Source organism: Rana temporaria, chromosome 5 (genome assembly GCF_905171775.1).
Source record: "Rana temporaria chromosome 5, aRanTem1.1, whole genome shotgun sequence".
Taxonomy (NCBI): domain Eukaryota; kingdom Metazoa; phylum Chordata; class Amphibia; order Anura; family Ranidae; genus Rana; species Rana temporaria.
The window spans coordinates 40,180,752-40,203,285 of record NC_053493.1 but is presented as its reverse complement, the minus strand read 5'-3'; the positions used below and the strand labels follow the sequence as shown (position 1 = coordinate 40,203,285).

Sequence of the window (22,534 nt, the reverse complement as noted above, 5' to 3'; positions counted from 1 at the left end):
GCATGCCGAAGCTGGAGATACTGATAAAAACCCTGCGGTGCTAGTTGATATTCCCTGCATAACTGTGCATATGTTTTCAGTACCTCACCTTCATAAAAACTGCGCAAAGAACCATATTCCCCTCTTTTCCCAGGAGGATTTCACTTTTTTACTAAGACCACAACCTTCCCAACTTTGGACTAGCCCCAGCCCCAAAGAAGCTAAGATCCATTCTTCTGCAACCCCCCTATCTATTCAGAGTGCCGGTATGTAAGTCACTGAGGACCTCTCATTGGATAGGGGATCAATGAGTGGATGGCTCTTAGTTGCAAGGGCAGGGCTTAGGCTCAAAGAATTGCTCACTAGGTTAAATCGGAAGTAAACTCATAGATTTAACAGTTTAAAAAAACAGTTACATTCCTGGCACGTGCCAGGAATGTAACTGTCACATTGGTTGTGCTCTCAACAAAGCTGTCAAACCATCTGTAACAGTACCCAGAGTATGAGAGGGGTTAACGCTGTTTAGGACATTCCATTTCCCAACACCAAGGCAGCTACCAGACACTCCAACCAGCCGAATAAGACCCCATACAAATAATTCTCCCCCAAAATACGAGAAAACGCTCCGTGTTGAGGTTCAAGCAGGAATATCAATCTTTATTGAGGAATACAGTCTTATATACAGAAAAAGAGGAGGTTCCTACAACCTGCTCATATTACTCTAGCAATACACCTGTGATCAGGAACCTAAATAACATGAGCTCATTAACTAATCCCTTAGGCCTCATTCACACGAGGCGGACTCCGTTTCTACGGAGTCCGCCAGCTCAGCGGGAGATCAGTCCGCAGATCTCCGCTGAGCGGGGAGGGGCTTGTCGGGCACCGCTGTCTCCTATGGAGCGATCTGATGAAAACGGACAGCATGTCCGTTTTCATCAGATCTTACCCGATCCGATCCGCATGGACGGATGGGAACGTGCCCCCCATACGTCTGTTTTTAGCGGATCGGATAGGGTCGGATGTCAGCGGACATGTCTCCGCTGACATCCGACGCTCCATAGGGATGCATGTAGCGGCCGTTCAGGTCCGCCGTCAAAACTGACAGACGGGCCCGAACGGCCCGTCCGTGTGAATGAGGCCTTAGACAGCATAGGTGACTCATAGGCATGACCTTTCAGGTCCTAGTCTTGCTGTCTCCTAACTCCCTAACTACAATACACATTATCATAAATACACCTTCACACAATTGCAGGGTCAATTAGCACAAGCAACAATGAGATCTAATGACTCTTAAATTGAACTTCCTGGAATGCCCAAATAAGGAGTTATACTTCCTGGGCATAGCCCTCACAGTGTACAGGGGATAACATGTTCATTTTTCTATATTTCTTGAGAGATATTGTTAATGAATGTTACTGTCCCATTTTAAGTAGTCCAAGATATGTTTTCTCGGTCAGCCTGTGCCCCTAATGGACCTGGGGGGGGGGGGGGGGGGGGGTTAGACATAAGAGGTGCATGGGGGGGGGGGGGGTTAGACATAAGAGGTGCATGGGGAGCTGAAGCAAGGGTATCCCATACTTTCTAAGGGATTCTAGGTTCCAGGGGCCCTCCTGTTACACCATCCAATGGCTGGTGTCATAACTGATCACATGTGCAGCTTCATGGCAGTTGAAGACTAAACAGAGGCCAAGATGGCAGATTCCTTGGCTGGAAACAATAGGAGGGTTTACTTCCACTTTAATATACAATAGCTCTCAGAAACTCTGGAAGAGACTCTGAAAAAACAATCTGTATGATGGAGTTGCTTTTATTTTAGATTATCGAAAATCCTTAGGGCACGCTGCTGCATTAGGAGTGAGACATTGTGCGATGGGAAGAGTTATTCAATAGATCAGGGTAGGCAGCCTCCGCCCTCCAGCTGTGGTGAAACTACAAATCCCATCATATAGTAATAGATATACCTATTTAGGTAGCGATATACCAAGCTACCTAAAATGTAAATGTTAATATTGGTTGCAGCTGACACCATATGGGTCAAACACCAAGCAAAAAAATACAGTACAAGAAAACGAATATATGGTGCTGCGCTCCAACGAAATTTAAAATGCTAACATGACAAGAAAAGTGCCAAAAATAAATAAAGTGAATGTGTAAATAATCATGAATTCATCAGAAAAACTTCAAAATTACTTATATTAAATAGTAATTATAAAAATCTATATAAATAAACATTCATGCAGTATATTTCATTGAGTCCACACATAATAAAGTGCAAGTGTTGAAATTTTACAAACTTGATGAATGAATAGTGACTTCAGAGAATTCCTGGTGACTTAATGTGCTGAATCTCAAAAGAATGTGACACTGTGACTCCAGTGATTGTTATCTTCAGTGCGTTTCCACCCACAGGTGTACTAGCTTCTTACCTTAAGGCAAACAGCGTAAAAAAGTAGTCGTGGGTGATCAAGGTATCATATCCTTCAACGATCCCTCCTAATGGTTTTCGGTCTATATATGGCCTAATTATTCCTTCCTCTATGTTTACTTCTCCTAGAGGGCTTAGGTCAGCTAGATTACTCTCAGGGCATCAGGTAATGTAGAGAACGTTTTGGAGAAACAGGAAGCCTCAAGTATGTCTGGCTAAAAGTTTATTTATGACAGCAGAAACAATACAGGTATTCACATTTACAAGTTACAACTGGGTAAAACAAAAACGAGCAGCGAGCTTGCGGCAAAACATCACTTCCGGTGTCCGTGTATTCCTACGCGTGTCGCCACAGTCACGTAACTTCATGAGGGCATGACTGTGACGACACGCGTAGCAATACACAGCCACCGGAAGTGATGTTTTTCCGCAAGCTCGCTGCTCATTTTTGTTTACCATGTCATATTGGGTGTTCTTTTGGCAAGACCCTGTTGCATTGCAAAAGTATAGGATACATGACACTCATAATTCATCCCTATAGAGCCTGTAGTCCATGATAAATAAACAAGTCTTTGAATAAATAATATTTTAAGTGTTTGTAAACCCCAACAATGGCCTGTTTTAATTTGCTCCCTTTTGGTCTGATAAACACAAGGGTATATGATAGGTGGTTGACAAGTACAAAAACCAACTATTGATTTTGCTAGACATCTTGTGATCTGGTGACTTCCCGTGCTCTCTACCTGTGCATAAGGAGAGGTTATGGTAATGAGGAGAGGAGATGAGGAAGGATCTGTGGTTTTTGTAGTCCATGAGAAATGAAGTAGGCAGGGCTGACAACACGTTCTTTTGAATTAAGAACTGAAAATACACTGTGTTGTTAAAGAAGAAGATAGGAGCACACTATATTTCTGGCACATCAACAGTTATTTTTCAATACTTGCAGTGTGTTTAAAGGGATAAAACATGAAGGAATGTACATTATCTCCAGAAATGTACTGCACGTTTTTTTATTATTATTTTGACCTTGACATACACTTTATTTTTTAACTTTTCTGATTTCAGGTGTTTTTTTCAGTAACATTTGCCGCCTTTAGCTTTGGTCATGCTGCCCCCAATATAGAAGCTTTTTCTACAGCGAGAGGAGCAGCTTACAGTGTATTCCAGATTATTGATAACGTAAGTAAGATTTCTGACAGTTCCTAATAAAAACTATTATCTGTATTGCCATTATACAGGATTTATATAGTCCCAATGTAGCGCCTGGTTACTTTAGAGGGGGATCAGAGGGGATCAGAGTGTAGTTAAACTCTGATCCAAATTGTTATGTTCAAAACAGGGTCTCTGTCTCAGCTTGGCTGTGCTGTGGGCTCATTCTGTTGTGCTGGACTGTTCTTCCCACCCCAGTGCAGTAGATGGCAGCAGTGGAGTCAAGGTTTGGGTGCTCTTCCCCAGCAGCCAATCAGGAGGGTTGAGCCTTTCTGTGCATGCTGGGGGAGGGTATTTATTGGGCAGACGCCATTGGTTCTGGGTCTTCTTTGTTTAGTGTGGCACCCACCTTTAGGGTGGCCACATCACGGCGCCGCAGCGTTATGGCCTACCTGGCCGGGGCGTGCGTGCCACGCGGTGTTCCTGGTTCCGGGACCATGTTGGTCCTGAACATTTGAGCAGCGACAGGGACCGAGTGATCGACTGGGTTCCCACCTTTGAGGATCTCAAGCGGTATACCTGTACGGTGCGGAGTCTGTCTAAGGAGCGCCAATGAGAGGCTGGCGGTCCAATAGGATTTTGACAAACCACCAGGGATCAAGGTAGCCGGACACTGAAGGATTGATCACCTGTCAGTACCTGGGCGACGTAAAGAAGGAGATCCAGGCGTAATTCACGTAAGGAGGATTGCCTCCATTACTGCAATCAGAGAGGGCCTGTGGCAGAGGTGTCTCCCTGGCGTTCATTTCAAGGAGGGTCTGTGGCAGAGACTTTTCCTCAAGTCCAAGTTCATTCAGGAGGGTCTGTGGCAGAGACTTTATCCTACAAAGGTTCGAGTGATACTCCGGCTGCCAGGTCAGTGAGAGAGGCCTGTCCGGGTACACTAAGGCCGCGTACACACGGTCGTTCCAAACCGATGAGAATGGTCCAACGGGGCATTTCCATCGGTTCACCGCTGAAGTGGCCTGATGGTCCGATGTGCGTACACACCATCGTTCCAAAAACCTATCGGGTCAGAACGCGGTGACGCCAAACACACGGCGTGCTGAATAAAACAAAGTTCAATGCTTCCAAGCATGCGTCGACTTGATTCTAACTCACCATTGGTTCCCCATATGGGAGGATTTGTACCATGCTTCAGTCTTATCCAACAATATTATCTCTTTCAGGAACCAAAGATTGACAGTTTTTCCACAGTAGGACATAAACCTGACAAGATAAAGGGAGATATTGAGTTCAGAAATGTGAAATTTACTTATCCATCCAGACCCAATGTCCAGGTCAGCAATTGTATTCACTTCACAAATGCCCACATGCAATAATAAACCATGTAGCGCTAATTTCACCTCTATTCCTGGCAGGTTTTGAAGGGGTTGAACTTCAAGATCCAAAGTGGCCAGTCTGTGGCCTTAGTTGGGAGTAGCGGTTGCGGTAAAAGTACCACTGTCCAGCTCATTCAGAGGTTCTACGATCCAGAGGAAGGCTCAGTAAGTGCAACTTGAATCTTCCCATTATCTTTTAGGCCAATTCACATCTATAAAGCAAAATGATGCATTGTTGCCAAAGATCCATGTTGGCCATTGTGCTCTGTTTAGATACAGTATATATGCAGCCATTAAAAAAAAAAAAAAAAGAAGCCAACATATTTATATATATATATATGCAAAAACATATATGCAAAAACACAATTGAAAAATGCACAGCAAGAGTTGTTTCCTCTTTTAAGACATTGGGTGTCCTTGTTTGATTGCTAGACCTTATAACGTACCTGTTAGTTACAGTGTCTTGAAAAAGTATTCATACCCCTTGAAATTTTCCACATTTTATCATGTTACAACCAAAAACATTAATGTATTTTATTGGGATTTTATGTGATAGACCAACACAAAGTGGCACATAATTCTGAAGTGGAAGGAAAACGATAAATGGTTTTTAATTATTTTTACATATAAATATCTAAAAAAGTGTGGGGTGCATTTGTATTCAGCCCCCTTTTCTCTGATACCCCTGACTAAAATGTAGTGGAACCAATTGCCTTCAGAAGACACCTAGGGCCAGATTTACAAAAGAGATACGACGGCGTATCTCCTGATACGCCGTCGTATCTCTGTGTTAGGGCCGTCCTAACTATGCGACTGATTCATAGAATCAGTTACGCATAGCTAGCCCTAAGATCCGACAGGTGTAATTGAATTACACTGTCGGATCTTAAAGCGGAAGTAAACCCATCTATTTGATAGTTTAAAAAAACAGTTAACATTCCCGGCATGCCGGAAATGCTAGATGTCACATTTGCTTGTGCTCTCAACCAAACTGTCAAAACAACCAATGGCTGGTTTCATAACTGATCACATGTGCAGCATCGTGGCAGTTGCAGATTAAACAGAGGCCAAGATGGCAGCTTCCTTGGCTGAAAACAATAGGAGGGTTTACTTCCACTTTAAGGATGCAATTCTAGGCCGGCCACTAGGCGTAGAATGCAAATGAATAGGAGCATGCACAGTACGTTCGGCGTGGGAACGCGCCTAATTTAAATGGTGCCCGCCCCATTTGAATTGGGCGGGCTTGCGCCGAGCGCATTTACGTTACACCGCCGCAAGTTTACCGGTAAGAGTTCTGAGAATCAGGCACTTACGTTGTAAACCTGCGGCGGTGTAACGCAAATCACATACGTTACGCTGCCGAGGAGAAACGTTATTCTATGTGAATCTGGCCCCTAATTAGTATATAGCGTCCACCTGTGTGTGATTTAATCTCAGTAGAAATACAGCTGTTCTGTGAGGCCCTGAAAGGATTGTTAGCGCACCTTAGTGAACTAACAGCATCACAAAGGCCAAAGAACACACCAAGTTGTGAAGAAATTTATAACAGGGTTAGGTTACAGTATACAAAATTGTCCCAAGCTTTCAACATCTCACGGAGCACTGTTTAATCCATCACCAAAAATGGAAATTGTATGGCCCAACTGCAAACCTACCAAAACATGTCCTTCCACCTGAACTGACAGGCTGGACAAGGAGAACATTAATCAGAGAAGCAGCCAAGAGGCCCATAAAAACACTGCCTGGGTCAGTGTGATAGTAAAAGCAAGTAACACTTTATTCAGATACACTTACATAAAAGTATCCTGCAAGCTGCACACAGGGTGGATGTGGATCACCAATCAAGCAGTCAGCCATCACAAGGGATGAGAAGACCACTGTGGGGATAAGCTCAGACCTGCAGAATGGATCTGTATAACCAGCAACGTCTCCGGCTCTCACACCTGCTCTCAGAGCAAATTAGGACGGGGGCAGGCCGCAACGCGTTTCTGAGGCACCGCCTCCTTCTTCAGGCAACCTTGTTGTTTCCCCCCTCCCTGTTATTGATCCCTTATGATCCACCTTATAGCTGCCAGTAGGCGTTGACTCACACATTACCTGACAGTTCTGTGTGATATATAGCCAAGAGGCTACTCTGGAGGATCCACAGCTCAGGTAGGAGAACCTGTCCACAGGACAACTATTAATCGTGCTTTCCACAAATCTGGCATTTATGGAAGAGTGGCAAGAAGAAAGCCATTGTCCCTGTTTGTAGTTTGTGAGAAACCATGTGGGGGACACAGCAAACATGTGGAAGAAGGTGCTCTTGTCAGATGAGACTAAAATTTAACTTTTTGGTCTAAAAGCAAAACGCTATGGGCTAGATTCAGAAAGACTTACGATGGGCGTATCAGTAGATATGTCGTCGTAAGTCCGAATCCGCGCCGTCGTATCTTTAAGCGTATGCTCAAATTGAGATACGACTAAATGTTGCTAGATACGACCGGCGTAATTCTCCTATGCCGTTGTATCTTAGGGTGCATATTTACGCTGGCCGCTAGGTGGCGCTTCCGTTGATTTCCGTGTAGAATATGCAAATGAGCTAGATACACCGATTCAGAAACGTACGTGCGCCCGGCGGATTTTTTTACGTCGTTTACGTAAGGCTTTTTCCGGCGTAAAGTTACCCCTGCTATATGAGGCGTAGCCAATGTTAAGTATGGACGTCGGGACAGCGTAACATTTTCCGTCGTTTGCGTAAGTCGTACGTGTCGAAAGCATTGACTATTTCCGACGTGATTTCGAGCATGCGCACTGGGATACGTTCCCGTACGGCGCATGCGCCGTTCGCTAGGAACGTCAATTACGTGGGGTCAAGGCTCATTTTAATACAACACGCCCACTGCCTGGACAATTTGAATTAGGCGGGCTTACGCCGGCCCATTTACACTACGCCGCCATAACTTAGAGCGCAAGTTCTTTCTGAATACAGGACCTGCCGCTCTAAGTTACGGCGGCGTAGTGTATCTGAGATACGCTACGCCCGCCTAAAGATAGGCAGATCTTTCTGAATCTAGCCCAATGTTGTTGTTTTTTTTATGTGAAAATAGACAGCAATCGTTGTCAGGCAAACAAAACCTATGAACAATCAAATTACTACAATCTCATGTAAGTTTTACCATGTTAATGTAAGTACCAAAGTTGTTTTCAGGAAGCGGCTGTAAAAAATGGGAAATGGCATAAAGGCTGGAGGAGGCCAGTGTTTCGTCAGATATGGCGACCCGTCTGAAAGTGTAACGTAAGTGACGTATCATCGCCGCCATCTTACTGTTTAGATGTTGAATTTTAAAAGCTGCGGCAAGCGGGCTGATCTTACAGGTTTGTCAATCTGACAGAAGTTTGCTGCTTTTAAAATTTAACATGTAAACATTCACACGGAGTTATAAGTACTGTATTGTGTATTTCACTATACAAACTCAGTTTACTGTTAAAAAACGTGTGCAATGTAAAACTCCCGTGGGTGTAACAAGATGTCCGCTTACCCCCTTCTCAGTGTATCCTTACAATGGACGAATGCAGGGTGTAGCAAGATGGCGGCGACGAAAATGTCACTTCTGTTACACTTTCTGACGGGTCGCCTAATCTGATGAAACATCAGCAACACTAGGATGCAAAAATGTAAAGTTTTATGTAATTCATTGAGATAAACAGTGCTTTAGCAAACTAAATGCAATCCAGTTAATTAGAACTTCTTTAAAATTGGATATTAATGCAAAGGTGTGAATGGGGCCTGAAAGTATATGTACACTAGCGATTAGACTGTATTTTGGCCTAACATATGCACATCTTAGGCCTCGTACACACGTCCGAGAATCTCGTCAGGAAAAACCCATAGTTTTCCCTGACAAGATTCTTGGCAAGAAACTCTTGCCGCCGGAGTGTACTGACTTTCATTTCAAAAATACCGCAGTTCTCTTGAAAGGAAAGAACGCTTTGACGTCATCGCGTATGACGAGCATGCGCTCGTCACATTCGATGCCGTCGCCGCCATCTTGCTTCACCATACCTATGCCATGGAAGCTACCGCGCATGTGTCAAAGTCATTTCGAGCATGCGCGGGTTTCCATGGCGACAGGTAAGTATACGCACTCTCGGGTTTCTCGTCAGGAAACAGGCCGACAAGAATCTCGACGAGAAAAAAGAGAGCAGGTTCTCTTTTTTTCTCGTCGAGATTCTGGCCAGATTTCCAGACGAGAAACCTGAATGCCTCACGAACGGGAATCTCGGCAAGAAGCAGTTTTCTTGCTGTTTTTTGCCAAGAAACCCGGTCGTGTGTACGAGGCCTAATGCCCCGTACACACCATCACTTTATGTGATGAAAAAAAACGACGTTTTTAAAAACGTCACTTTAATTGACCGTGTGTGGGGGAAAATGTCATTTTATGTCTTGTAAAAAACGACCAAAAAAAATTGAAGCATGCTTCAATTTTATGTGTCGTTTTTCAAAACGTCATTTTTTACTTCACAGAAATTGACCGTGTGTAGTAAAAAACGTTGTTTAAAACGACGTTTTTTCACCCGCGCATGCCCAGAAGCTAGTTATGAAGCAAGCTTCAATGGAAAAAGTGGTGAGAACGTAACCTCGCTTTGCTAGAACATTGTGAGAAAAACGATGGTGTGTAGGCAACTTCGTCTTTGAAAATTGAAGTTTCAAAAACGTCATTTTTTACTTCACAGAAAATGTCGTTTTTTTTCATCACATAAAGTGATGGTGTGTACGGGGCATAAGTCCTGGGACAGTTTAGAGAAAACGGCCCGGATTCAGAGAGATCGATGCATCTTTAGATAGTCGTAGCGCATCTCATATGCGCTACGCCGACATAACATTGAGAGGCAAGCTGAGTATTCACAAAGCACATGCTCCCATATTTTCGCCGGCGTAACGTAAATGGGCCGGCGTAAGCCCGCGTAATTCAAAGTAGAAAGGCAGTGGGCGTGTTGTATTATAATGAAGCGTGACCCCATGTAAATGCATGGCCGAACGAACGGCACATGCTCAGAATCACGTCGAATTTACTCCCTAAGATACGACGGCTCAATGCGTACGACGTGAACGTCACTTACGCCCAGCCCCATTCACGTACGACTTATGTAAACAACGTAAAATCCGACGGCAGTTCCGACGTCCATACCCTAAACGACTTAGACCAGCTTTTTGGTGGTTTAACTTTACGCCGGAAAAACGCCTTACGTAAACGACGTAGATTACAGCGACGGGCACGACGTCGGTCGTATCTTGGCAAAATTCAGCCGTATCTCGTACTGTGTATACGGCACATAGATACGACGGCGCATCCTAGAACTTACGCGGCGTATCAACAGATACGTCGGAGTAAGTCTCTGTGAATCCAGCCCAATGTATCTCTGTTAAAATCGATCATGGTTGCATGATTTCTTAGGGTTCAAGCAGGCATATTGAATCTGCAAATAATATTTAAAAAGATTAGCGTCTGTTTAAAATTTCTCCCACACACTGACTAAGCGCTGCAGAGACAGCAACCTTTTATAGAGTTCCAACTTTGTTAAAAAAACATCAATGGCCAAAGTAACATTGTCCAATGACAAGTGTTTGCAATGCTTGGCATGTTCTTCCTGAACTTCCCTTAAACTCACATTTAATCCAAGCGTCCAAAGTTCAGTCCAAAATTAAAGTGTTACTAAACCCAGCACTCTGCATTCACTATATCTGGCCTCTCACAGTACACAGAACATGGAAATGCAATCGTTTTAGTAAATATAAACTGCTAAACAAGTGAAAACCATCCACCTGGGTGGAGAGAAAGTGCTGCTAGGCCAAAATATGATTGATTTGAAAAATTGCTCCCAAGGGCCTATAGGCAGCTGGAAAAAAATTGGACCGAATAGAATATATATATAAAAAAAGTTCTTTATTACGTACAAATATATGAAAAAAACACATGAATTAAAAACTGCATGAGCTTGGGTATGCATGGTATAAACTGCTAATTACCTTTTCTCATCAGCAGTATATAGCAGTCTTGTGACTGGTTAAAGCTTGTAGAAGGAGTTTTCATTCTGCTCTGACTGACAGGACCCCTGACTCTGTCTGGACAGTGCTGATTGGCCCTGGCCCTCTCTAGCAATACACACCAAACTGAGCATGTGCAGCTTGACCCCTAGCCTCTGTTCTATCAGGAGTTAATTTGGGGACTGTGGAAGAAGGGGAAGAACGGAGAAGACAGGATCAAACAGCCGTTTACACAATGCATATGATTAACCCTTTAGGTTCCATCGTGAGTGTACAGTAACAAGTATGCATTACTGCATATACAGACTAATTGTACTGTTGTGGGTTTAGGAACACTTTATATTCAGATCAAACTCTTTGCTCATCCTTAAAAGTGACCCACACTGTGCCCTAATGCAATATAATACAAATGGCATCCCATAGTCAAGTGAATATACTTAACCACTTGCCGACCTCCTCATGTAAATATACGTCAGCAGAATGGCACGGACAGGCACATGCACGTACCTATACGTCCTCTGCTTGACGCGGGTGGGGGGTCCGATCGGGACCCCCCCCCGGTACATGCGGCGGTCGGCAAGCCTCGGGGAGCGATCCGGGACGAATGCGCGGCTATTCGTTTATAGCCGCTCCGTCGCGATTGCTCCCCGGAGCTGAAGAACGGGGAGAGCCGTGTGTAAACACGGCTTCCCCGTGCTTCACTATGGCAGCGCATCGATCGAGTGATCCCTTTTATTAGGGAGACTCGATCGATGATGTCAGTAGGCATGTGCAATTTTTTAAGTTACGAATACGTTTTCCGTCAATTTTCGTTATTTTAGTTGATTCGTTAACATACGAATGAACGAATGGTTTAGCTCAATTAATAACGAATAACGATATTTTCAAAATAACGAATATGAAAAACAACGAAGATACAAAAGATGAAAGAAACGAAAACATAGAAACAACGAAAATACCGAACCCAAAAAAAATAATAATAACGAAAAACAAAATGAACGAAAATGCAAACTTACTAATATTCGAAGACCGAAAAGAAAACAACCGAAATGCCGAACAAAGAATAAAAAACGAAAATCAAAACTAACGAAAAATAAATTACGAATCTTCGGAAAACTGAAATGAAAACAACGAAAATACGAAATAATGTAAATTAGCTTTCGTTAGTACTGAAATATTTCTGGACATTGACCAATAGCCACTGAGCGCTGTCCCTTTCCTCTGAAGAGGTTTGTTCCTTCCCCCAATGAGCTTCTTTCTCATTACCTCCTGGATCATTGTGTCTTTTTCTGTGTTAGACTGCAGTGCATCTAATTTCTAGATTTGTATTTGTAATATCTGACATATTTTAGTTTTCTTCTATGTCAGACTTCATTCTAGACAGGGTGTGTGTGCTAACTAAGACAGTCAAGTCAATCACAGTAAAGTACGAATTACAAAATTACGACGAGTAGTGTGTCGAATAAACGTAAAATGTATTCTAACAGAATTACGAATGCAATAAAATCTACAAAAGTGCGTTTTTACAATCAAAGGAAATTAGACACGAAAATACGAATGATCATAAAGCAACGAAAATATATTTCTTACGAAAATACGAACGCGGCATGATGGAAAATATAATGTAAATACGAATAGCAAAACAACGAAAATTAAACTAACGTAAAAACGAAGGAACGAATAAAATCATTTTAAAAATACGAACGCGGCAGAATACAAAATATAACGAAAATACGAATCTCGATTCAACGAAAAATAAACTAACAGAAAAAAATGGAAACGGAAAAAAGAGTGTTACGAAAATACTAAAGAGTACGAATACGATAACTAACGTCTTACGAAATTACGACTCGTTACGAATCACGATAAACAAACAGAAACGAAACAGAAATAAACGAAATTTTTTGCTGTGCACATGTCTAGATGTCAGTCCTACAGCCACACCCCCCTACAGTTGTAAACACACACACACTGAACCCTAAATGTTACAGCGCCCCCTGTGTTTAACTCCCAAACTGCAAGTGTCATTTTCACAATAAAGAATGCAATTTAAATGCATTTTTTGCTGTGAAAATGACAATTGTCCCAAAAATGTGTCAAAATTGTCCAAAGTGTCCGCCATAATGTCGCAGTCACGAAAAAAATCGCTGATCGCCGCCATTAGTAGTAAAAAAAATAAAAAAAATTAAAATGCAATAAAACTATCCCCTATTTTGTAAACGCTATAAATTTTGCGCAAACCAACCAATAAACGATTATTGCGATTTTTTTTTACCAAAAATAGGTAGAAGAATACGTATCGGCCTAAACTGAGGAAAAAAAAATGTTTTATATATGTTTTTGGGGGATATTTATTATAGCAAAAAGTAAAAAATATTGAATTTTTTTCAAAATTGTCGCTCTATTTTTGTTTATATCGCAAAAAAACGCAGAGGTGATCAAATACCACCAAAAGAAAGCTCTATTTGTGGGGAAAAAAGGACGCCAATTTTGTTTGGGAGCCACGTCGCACGACCGCGCAATTGTCTGTTAAAGCGACGCAGTCCCGAACTGTAAAAACCCCTTGGGTCTTTAGGCAGCATATTGGTCTGGGGCTTAAGTGGTTAAAGACTGAACATAATTCATAATTTTATAATACACCAGTAATATTGCTTATAATTATAAATCTTTATAAATATAATATTTTTGTAGATCTCAATTGATGGACGAGATATTCGCAACCTCAACACTAGGTATCTACGAGAACTAATTGGTGTGGTGAGCCAGGAACCAGTTCTCTTTGACACTACAATTGCAGAGAATATACGATATGGCCGAGATGATGTCACAATGATGGAAATTGAACAGGCCACCAAACAAGCCAATGCCTACAATTTCATCATGGAATTACCAGATGTAAGTAAAATCAGCGAAATTCTTGGAGATGAAGAGATGGATAGAGAGATAGTCATAATGGGTGTTTTTTTTTAGATTGTCTGATATGCAACTATGGTCAGACAGTGAACACCACCAGTAACCTAGAACTCACCTGGTGTATAAATGTGCCCCTAACTACTATGTGGCCCTTTAGAAATTCCAGGGCTGCTGTTATAAATCACGGGGCCCCCTACAGCCTACCTGGCAGGGCCCCCAGTGAATTCGCTCTTTTTTAAATAGTTTTGTACACAATCTTTAAACATTTTTTTTTAATTTAAAAAAAGTTTAAATTTTTTAAAGTTTTTTTATTTCACAATTTAAAAAAATATATTTTTTTACAATTTGTTTCTTTTAGTACGAAACAGGTAAGCAGGCAGTGCCATGGGGGGCAGCACAGTGATACACAAAAGAGGGAATCAATTACAAGAACATTTCCCTGTGTGTCTCTCCCTGCAGCAGCTGAAGGCCAGCAGGAAGAAGAGTAACCGTCTTTCAGCTGCTGCAGAGAGACACGCAGGGCATCCTACTGTAATTGACCTTCCGGCCGACCACACCGGTTCCCTCTGCTGTCTGGGCCATCCTGTATACCTGGGCCCCCTACAGGAGGACTGGTGATCCCCCCCTATCAGCAGCCCTGCCTGGTGTTACAAGGTCACACTACAATTCAGGGGACCACTTAATCACCCACTTTGTTTCTTTCTAGAAATTTGACACTCTTGTGGGGGAGAGAGGAACACAACTGAGCGGAGGTCAGAAGCAGAGGATCGCCATCGCACGGGCGCTGGTCCGCAATCCTAAAATTCTTCTTCTGGATGAGGCCACCTCCGCTCTGGACACAGAGAGTGAAGCCATCGTCCAGGCCGCCCTGGATAAGGTATCTTTATGTCCCTATAAATATGGAAGTAGAGAAAGTGTCCGTTGTCCATGCCAACTTACCACCGAAATTAAAAAAAAAAAATATTACCATTGATACAAATAATAAATAGTTAATTTTGTAAACAATGTTCATGCCCTCTCTTGTTTTCACTGATGCAGAACGAAACCCTATGGGTACAGACATGGGTGGAGACCATACCCCTTTATAATCTGGTGTGGGTGGAGTCTTAGGCCCCGTACACATGACCGGATCGATCCGCTGGGATTGATCCGTGGATCAGTTCCAGCAGATAGATCCGGTCGTGTGTACGGCCTAGCGGACATTTTCAGGCGGATAAAAATCCAGCCGACGGATTCCCAGCGGATAAAATTTCTTAGCATGCTAAGAAATCTATCCGCTGGAATCCAGTCGTCTGTACAGACTCACCGGATCAGTCCATCCGCTCCCATCCCTCGCATGCGTCGTAATGATTCGACGCATGCGTGGAAGTATTTACCTTCCAGGGATGTATTCCGCGGGGATTTTGATCTGATGGTGTGTGAAATCCTCTCGTGTGTACTAAGGCCTTAGTTGGAAGATGGGAACAGGGTACCCCTGACATACAGTATGCCATGTAAGTTTGTAACTTGTTCTACTCACTGTGGAACTTAAGGGGTTAATCCCCTGTATTGTGTAGAAAGGTTCTTAGATCCTGTAAGGACAGATCCTCCCCTTCTGCAGGGTCTCTCTTGGCAAGGCCAAATAAGACACAGTTTGGGTAGTAAAGCTTCACATGCTCAGTTTGGTCTCTATTGCTGGAGAGAACATTTCCTTGTTGAGATGAACTTTTCATATTGACACATGGTATTGACACACATTTGTGTGTGTATACAGATCCTAAATGACAGTCCAGTCCATCCCTCCTCCTCCATGCCCAGTAACTAAAAAAGAACACAGTGGGTGGGATGTCACATCTTCATTCATGGATGATCCGCCTCCCATAACAGCATGAGGACACGGGCTGTAGTGGAAATCTCCTTCTACCTGAACACTCAGCAAACCCTGCAGTTTATCACGTGACTGTGGTATACAGATCAGCCAAAAAGGTATATAGTGGCAGTATTGTAATGTAAAAAGAAGATTTATAAGCAGGTAGGTGACACTGGAAGCTTGAAAGCCACAACAGAAAACAGTATGCACCTTTTTTTTATAGATCTCACCTCCATATAGATCACATTGTCTCATGTCTATATTCCTCTATACAGGTCAGAACAGGCCGGACTACTATTATAATCGCACATCGCTTATCAACAATTAGAAATGTAGACAGTATTGCTGGATTCAACAATGGCAACATCACAGAGCAGGGAAGTCACAACGAGCTCATGAAAAGGGATGGAATCTACCATAAACTTGTCAGCATGCAGGTAAATATCCATTTAATTCTTGCATTAGGAGGATGTGCTTTAATTCACCAGCACTTAACCACTCCCACTCGGTTTTGATGACGTGAAAAATTAAATTTTTTAAAATGGTCAATAAAAACGATTGTGTGTGGGCTCCAGAGCATTTTTCTCGACGTGAAAAATTGCATTAAACATTTAGAACAGGCTCTAATTTTTCTCGTCGTTTTTCACGTTGTCGTATTTCACGTCGTGAAAAACGGTCGTGTGTAGGCTTTAACGACGGGAAAAAAACACGCATGCTCAGAAGCAAGTTATGAGATGGGAACGCTCGTTCTGGTAAAACTAGCGTTTGTAATGGAGATAGCACGTTCGTCACGCTGTAACAGACTGAAAAGCATGAAGACTGAAAAGCGCGAATCGTCTCTCACCAAACTTTCACTAACACGAAATCAGCAAAAGCAGCCCAAAGGGTGGCGCCATCCGAATGGAACTTCCCCTTTATAGTGCCGTCGTGTTGGACGTCACCGCGCTTTGCTCGAGCATTTTTTTTTTCACGATCGTGTGTATGCAAGGCAGGCTTGACAACAATCACGTCGAGAAAAACTTAGTTTTTTCTAGGACGTTAAAAACGGTCGTGTGTACGCAGCATCAGAGTTTTTTAATTGCTTTGATTATATCTTTTAGGTTACTTTGCGGTAAAGCAAGGAAGCAGAAACCCCAGTAGTATATAAGTGTGCTTACTAAACAAGAATGCTGTATATACAAACTACTTACAATTGTAGGAAAACAATACAAGGTATACAGAGTACTACAAATGTGCATATAACACACACATGCACACACTATCTAACTTTCCAAGCAAATAACCATTTACAATGGTCTGTATGCAATAAAATATATTAAAAAGTTACTTAGTTTGGGTTATAGTTTGCAATTTCCATAACAAACAGGACTCCAGGCTACTCAAACAATTGCATAAAACTAAACAAAATTATTCCAATGTTATCCTTAACAGACCAAAAAGGAGCACATTTTTAGGGTTTACATATGCTTTCATTGTGTTGGATCTAAAAGGTGTCTCTTTTTCCCATTCCATAATGTTGTAAAGCACAGGCATAATCAATGCATATAATTCTGTTTTCTAAAGCTCTGTTTGTTTTTTAGGCTGTAGAAGCGGCAGAGGATGATGATAATGAAAACAGAAATGATGGGGTACCAGAGGATACCCCAGACTTAAATCACTCAGGGGGAAAACTGGTCAGGAGATTGTCTAGCCGGAAAAGCGTGGGGAGAACTTCAGAAAAACAAGACACCCAACAGGAAGAGAAGGATAAAGAAATGGTGATTAATGGCAGCTGGATGATTGTGTACTGAACAGTATGGGCCAGATCCACGAAGCAGTTACGCTGGCGTATCTATTGATACGCCCAGTGCCGTCTTTAATATGGTTTGGGCCCTGGGAAAACATTTTTTTTGGGCCCCCCTCCAGCTTATTTTGGGCCTGGCTGGTTCACATGTATGTTTTGGCGGTCCTCATTTGTGCAGGTACAGCAGCCCATCGATTTGAATGGGCTGCCATGCCTTCGTTTCCTGCAGAAAAAAGGTGCATTCAGCATTTTAAAAAAACAGTTGCCATCCGGGGCCCTGGGGACCTCTGGGCCCTTTAGATTGAACAATATGCTATATATATAAAAGGGGTTCATATGTTCCTGAGCTGGGGGGGTGGCCACATCCCTGGTAGTTTAGACAAAAAGAAAACGATTACCCCCAGACGGGACTTTTAAGGCCAGACTCCAGTAGGTATGTATAAATTAATTTATTAGATGTTTACACCAAAATGGGTTGACACTTGTTTACAGAATAGTTCTGGATGTTAGATTACAAAAATCTTCTGGAACAGTCAAAAAAATATATAATAAGAATAAAAAAGTTTTGGGCTATGGATGTCCCCAGAGCCGACTTATGGGGTCCTATGGGTAGAGAGAGAAAGGGGAGGGATGGCTCCGACTGATCTCAGACACACGGTGTCCCAAGTATGGGGCTTATTGGGGGCAAGAGTGCAGCAGGTCAGGGGGTTCACTGAGTCCAATGCGGACGATCCTCTTATCGTTGCTCGGGTGAATCCCGAGCTAGATGTATACAGGGGAACCTGGTGCCAAATGCCGTGGTTTGGGGTATATTGTGATACCAGCGTTACTCCCTTCAGCTCACAGGGTGCTCTTGCCCCCAATAAGCCCCATACTTGGGACACCGTGTGTCTGAGATCAGTCGGAGCCATCCCTCCCCTTTCTCTCTCTACCCATAGGACCCCATAAGTCGGCTCTGGGGACATCCATAGCCCAAAACTTGAGGGTCATTTTTCAAACCTCTGTCTACCACAAACGAGAGAAAAAAAGTTTGTAACCATACACTCCTGTGGCCCCTGATGAAGGTCTGTTGCTCCATCAATAGACCAGAAACGCGTCGGGAATTTCTCCACTGCTCTCTACAGAGTGTTTTTTAATCTATTTGTATTGTGTTGTCACGAGGTTTAATTTTCATTATTATTTTTTGTTCTTTGTTTTTCCTGGGTCCACACACGGGACGTGTGCCCCAGGTGTCACTTTATCATCATTCTTTATATGTTTTTTATTCTTATTATATATTTTTTTGACTGTTCCAGAAGATTTTTGTAATCTAACATCCAGAACTATTCTGTAAACAAGTGTCAACCCATTTTGGTGTAAACATCTAATAAATTAATTTATACATACCTACTGGAGTCTGGCCTTAAAAGTCCCGTCTGGGGGTAATCGTTTTCTTTTTGTATATGCTATATATAGTGCACAAAGAGCACCAGTGCAAAATCAATATCTAATACACAAGTGAAATAATAAAAAGTCCGTATAGGTAGATGTATCCCAAAAGTTAAAAAAAAGGGATGTGACAGAGATGACAGAAGACTTTCCGAATGGATGTTGACAAGTCCAGAAAAAATCTTGTAAATCAGTAAGACTGATGAGAGTAGCCTTCACCACTTATATCCTAACTGCTTACCGAAATGATAGGACCTTTAATGAGAGGTGGTGACGTCAGCACGCCGCTCCTCCCTACGCCGTTTTGTCACAACAATGATTTCTTCCCGTGCCCCTGGAAGAAGTCATTGTTGTGACGAAACGACGTAGGGAGGAGCGGTGTGCTGACGTCACCACGAGTTGTACCACGCTGTCTATCCGGAAGGACGAGCGGATAGCAGAGCCGGCCGGCTACAGCATAGAATATACACACTTTTTATCTGCATTCATGTGAGTGTATCTACTTTTAATCATTAAACTGTTTAGACGTTATTACGCTATGTTAGTGGTTTTTTTCTGGGTCATGCCTATGGAGGAAAGACGATCTGACAAGTAATATTATGGAGACACAGACAGAGTGACAGGATTCCTGGATTTCTTGGGCTGGCTTGTTTGATTACATGCGTTGTTGATCTCATTAGAGGTCCTATCATTTCAATAAGCAGTTAGGATATAAGTGTGGAGGCTACTCTCATCAGTCTTACTGATTCACAAGATTTTTTCTGGACTTGTCAACACCCATTCGGAAAATCTTCTGTCATCTCTGTCACATCCCTTTTTTTGAACTTTTGGGATACATCTACCCATACGGACTTTTTATTATTTCACTTGTGTATTAGATATTGATTTTGCACTGGTGCTCTTTGTGCACTATATATAGCATATTGTTCAATCTATGTTTTTTTAAGTTCACATCATCATATATGCAGCGCAGCTATTCCTTTTTTTATTTGCTATTTATGTTTATATCCGACATATTAGATGCAGCAGCATTTTTATTCAATTATTTTTCACTTTGTGATTCACTGTTCACGTATATATTAGACCTGCGCAGTATTTTTTCCAACCATTTAATGTACCAGATGCCGACTGGAAATTAGCACATACTTTAATATGTTTTGGGGTTGCACCAAGGTGGCGCAGTTTTGGGCGGCAGTTTTTGAAGCCATTAATGAGCGCCTTCAACTGTCCCTGGCAATGTCTCCTGAACTGACTCTCCTGGGTATTCACAAGGATGATCAGAGGCCCCGCTGTACTAAACTTTTGATATCCTACCTTAGGTATTACGCAAAAAAATCCTTTCTACTGAAATGAAACTCTGCATCACCCCCAACAATGACTTTTTGGGAAAATTCCATCAATAGTGCTTTACCGTTATATAAAATGACCTATATAAACAGAAAATGTACCAAAAAGCTTGATGGTATCTGGGTGCTGTGGACGGCATGAGAGGCGTAACTTACAGCGGCAGGTCCCGTATTCAGAAAGAACTTGCGCTCTAAGTTACGGCGGCGTAGTGTAACTGGGCCGGCGTAAGCCCGCCTAATTCAAATGTGGAGGAGGTGGGTGTGTTTTATGTTAATTAAAAACTTTAAACAGTGAAAAGTCATGAAAATTCTCGTACGACAGAATAAAAGTTTGGAAGTGATGTCATGTGTTGTAATGCATTTGTATTGCATTTTCGAACGACAGCTGTACTGCTTAAACGAAAATCGTACGATCTGGTATCATACAAAAAAAATATATGCATGTCCCATAGAATAATATCGGATAAACTGTCATGATCGGCTCTCAAAAGCTCTGCACTAACGATCCGATTATCGCACGATTGCTTAGAAAGCAGCATTTTTCGTACAATTTTCGGATCGTGTGTAAGGGGCATTAAGCAGAGTCAATGATTGGCCAGCGCTGCTTGCTTTGCTCCTTGGCAGCTGATATAATGTAATGAACAATGTAGCATTCGGACATGTTACACTTTTTGCTCTAGGGACAGGATGGTTAGGATCAATCACAATAATGATAATATAATAAAATCATAATATAACTGTTGTCTTTTGTGTTTCACAGAGTGATGAACCCCCACCAATCTCATTCTTCAAGATCCTGAAGCTAAATAAACCGGAGTGGCTGTATTTTGTGGTGGGAGTTATCTGTGCCATAATCAATGGTGGTACTCGGCCCGCTTTCGCTATTATATTCTCCAGGATTATTGGGGTATGGTGGATATATAATATTTTTTTATTTTCATCGTCTTATTCTGTTTTTCAGTTACTAGTTGTTAAAGGGTAAGTGTCATGCAATAAGCCTAGTGTTATATTTCATCTGACATATATTTTATCCGTATCCGCCGATAAATCCTCTGCGGATTTTAATCCGATGGAGTGTACACACCATCGGATCGAAATCCGCGCCGAATTCCCATCGCGGTGACGTGTCGCGCCGTCGCCGCGATGATGACGCGGCGACATGCGCGACGCTGTCATATAAGGATATCCACGCATGCGTCGAATCATTACGACGCATGCGAAGGATGGGTTCGGACGGATCGATCCGGTGAGTCTGTACAGACCACCGGATCGATCCGCTGGTGCCGATTCCAGCGGATAGATTTGTAAGCATGTCTACAAATTTTTATCTGCTGGAATTCGGAAATATCCGCGGATAAATATCCGCTGGAACGTACACACCAGGGGATCTATCCGCTGAAACCGATCCGCTGAGATTTTTCAGCAGATGGATCCTCTCGTGTGTATGGGGCCTTACATGAGAACCTTCTTCCCTCAGTAAGGACACTGAAGATGGGTCGTGGATAGGTCTTGACAATGCATGACAATGACACAAAACATACCGCCAAGGCAACAAAAGAGTGGCTTAATAAGAAGCACATTAAGGTCATAGAGTGGCCTAGAAAATTTATAGAGGTAGCTGAAACTTTGAGTTGCCAAGAGACAGCCAAGAACACTTAAAGGGGTTGTAAAGGTTTGTTTTTCATTTTCTAAATACCGTATTTATCGGGGTATTGCGCGCTCCATCGTATAGCGCGCACCCCTAAAGTGGACCCGACATTCCTGTAAAAAAACATTTTAGTACTTACAGTTTTGGTGTCTTGCGCGGCGTCCATCGGCAGCCTCGTCGGGTCCGGCGTCCGTCTGCGGCTTCGGGTGTCCTCTTCGTCGGGTGCGGCGTTCTCCCCGCTCGATCCCCGCTTTCCCGCGCCGAGTTTGAATACTGCGCCGGCATATACCGAGCGCAGTACACTCGTGTATAGTCGGGCAGGCTCGGCTCCTCTCGCGCTCACGTCCTGTACGTCCGGGACGTGAGCGCGAGAGGAGCCGAGCCTGCCCGACTATACACGAGTGTACTGCGCTCGGTATATGCCGGCGCAGTACTCAAACTCGCACGGGTATCGGTGTATATCGCGCACCCACGATTTTGCCCTGATTTTCAGAGCAAAAAAGTGCGTGGTATACGCCGATAAATACGGTAGGTTCCTTTAAGCTAGTGCATTGTTGGTTCACTTACCTTTTCCTTCGATTTCCCTTCTAAATGTTGTTTTTCT

At 42.8% G+C, this 22,534-nt stretch overlaps 1 protein-coding gene across 2 annotated transcripts in view; it reads left to right on the top strand.

Annotated features, from left to right (window-relative positions):
• The window catches only part of LOC120939953 (ATP-dependent translocase ABCB1-like), a 65,706-nt gene that overhangs the window by 12,494 nt on the left and 30,678 nt on the right, over positions 1-22,534 (top strand). For both annotated transcript variants that reach the window (XM_040352421.1, XM_040352422.1), the window contains exons 7-14: positions 3,470-3,583; positions 4,783-4,893; positions 4,975-5,100; positions 13,655-13,858; positions 14,583-14,753; positions 16,001-16,162; positions 17,306-17,482; positions 21,043-21,189. In XM_040352421.1, coding sequence (XP_040208355.1) covers positions 3,470-3,583; positions 4,783-4,893; positions 4,975-5,100; positions 13,655-13,858; positions 14,583-14,753; positions 16,001-16,162; positions 17,306-17,482; positions 21,043-21,189 — 1,212 coding nt within the window. The remainder of the gene's footprint in view (positions 1-3,469; positions 3,584-4,782; positions 4,894-4,974; positions 5,101-13,654; positions 13,859-14,582; positions 14,754-16,000; positions 16,163-17,305; positions 17,483-21,042; positions 21,190-22,534) is intronic.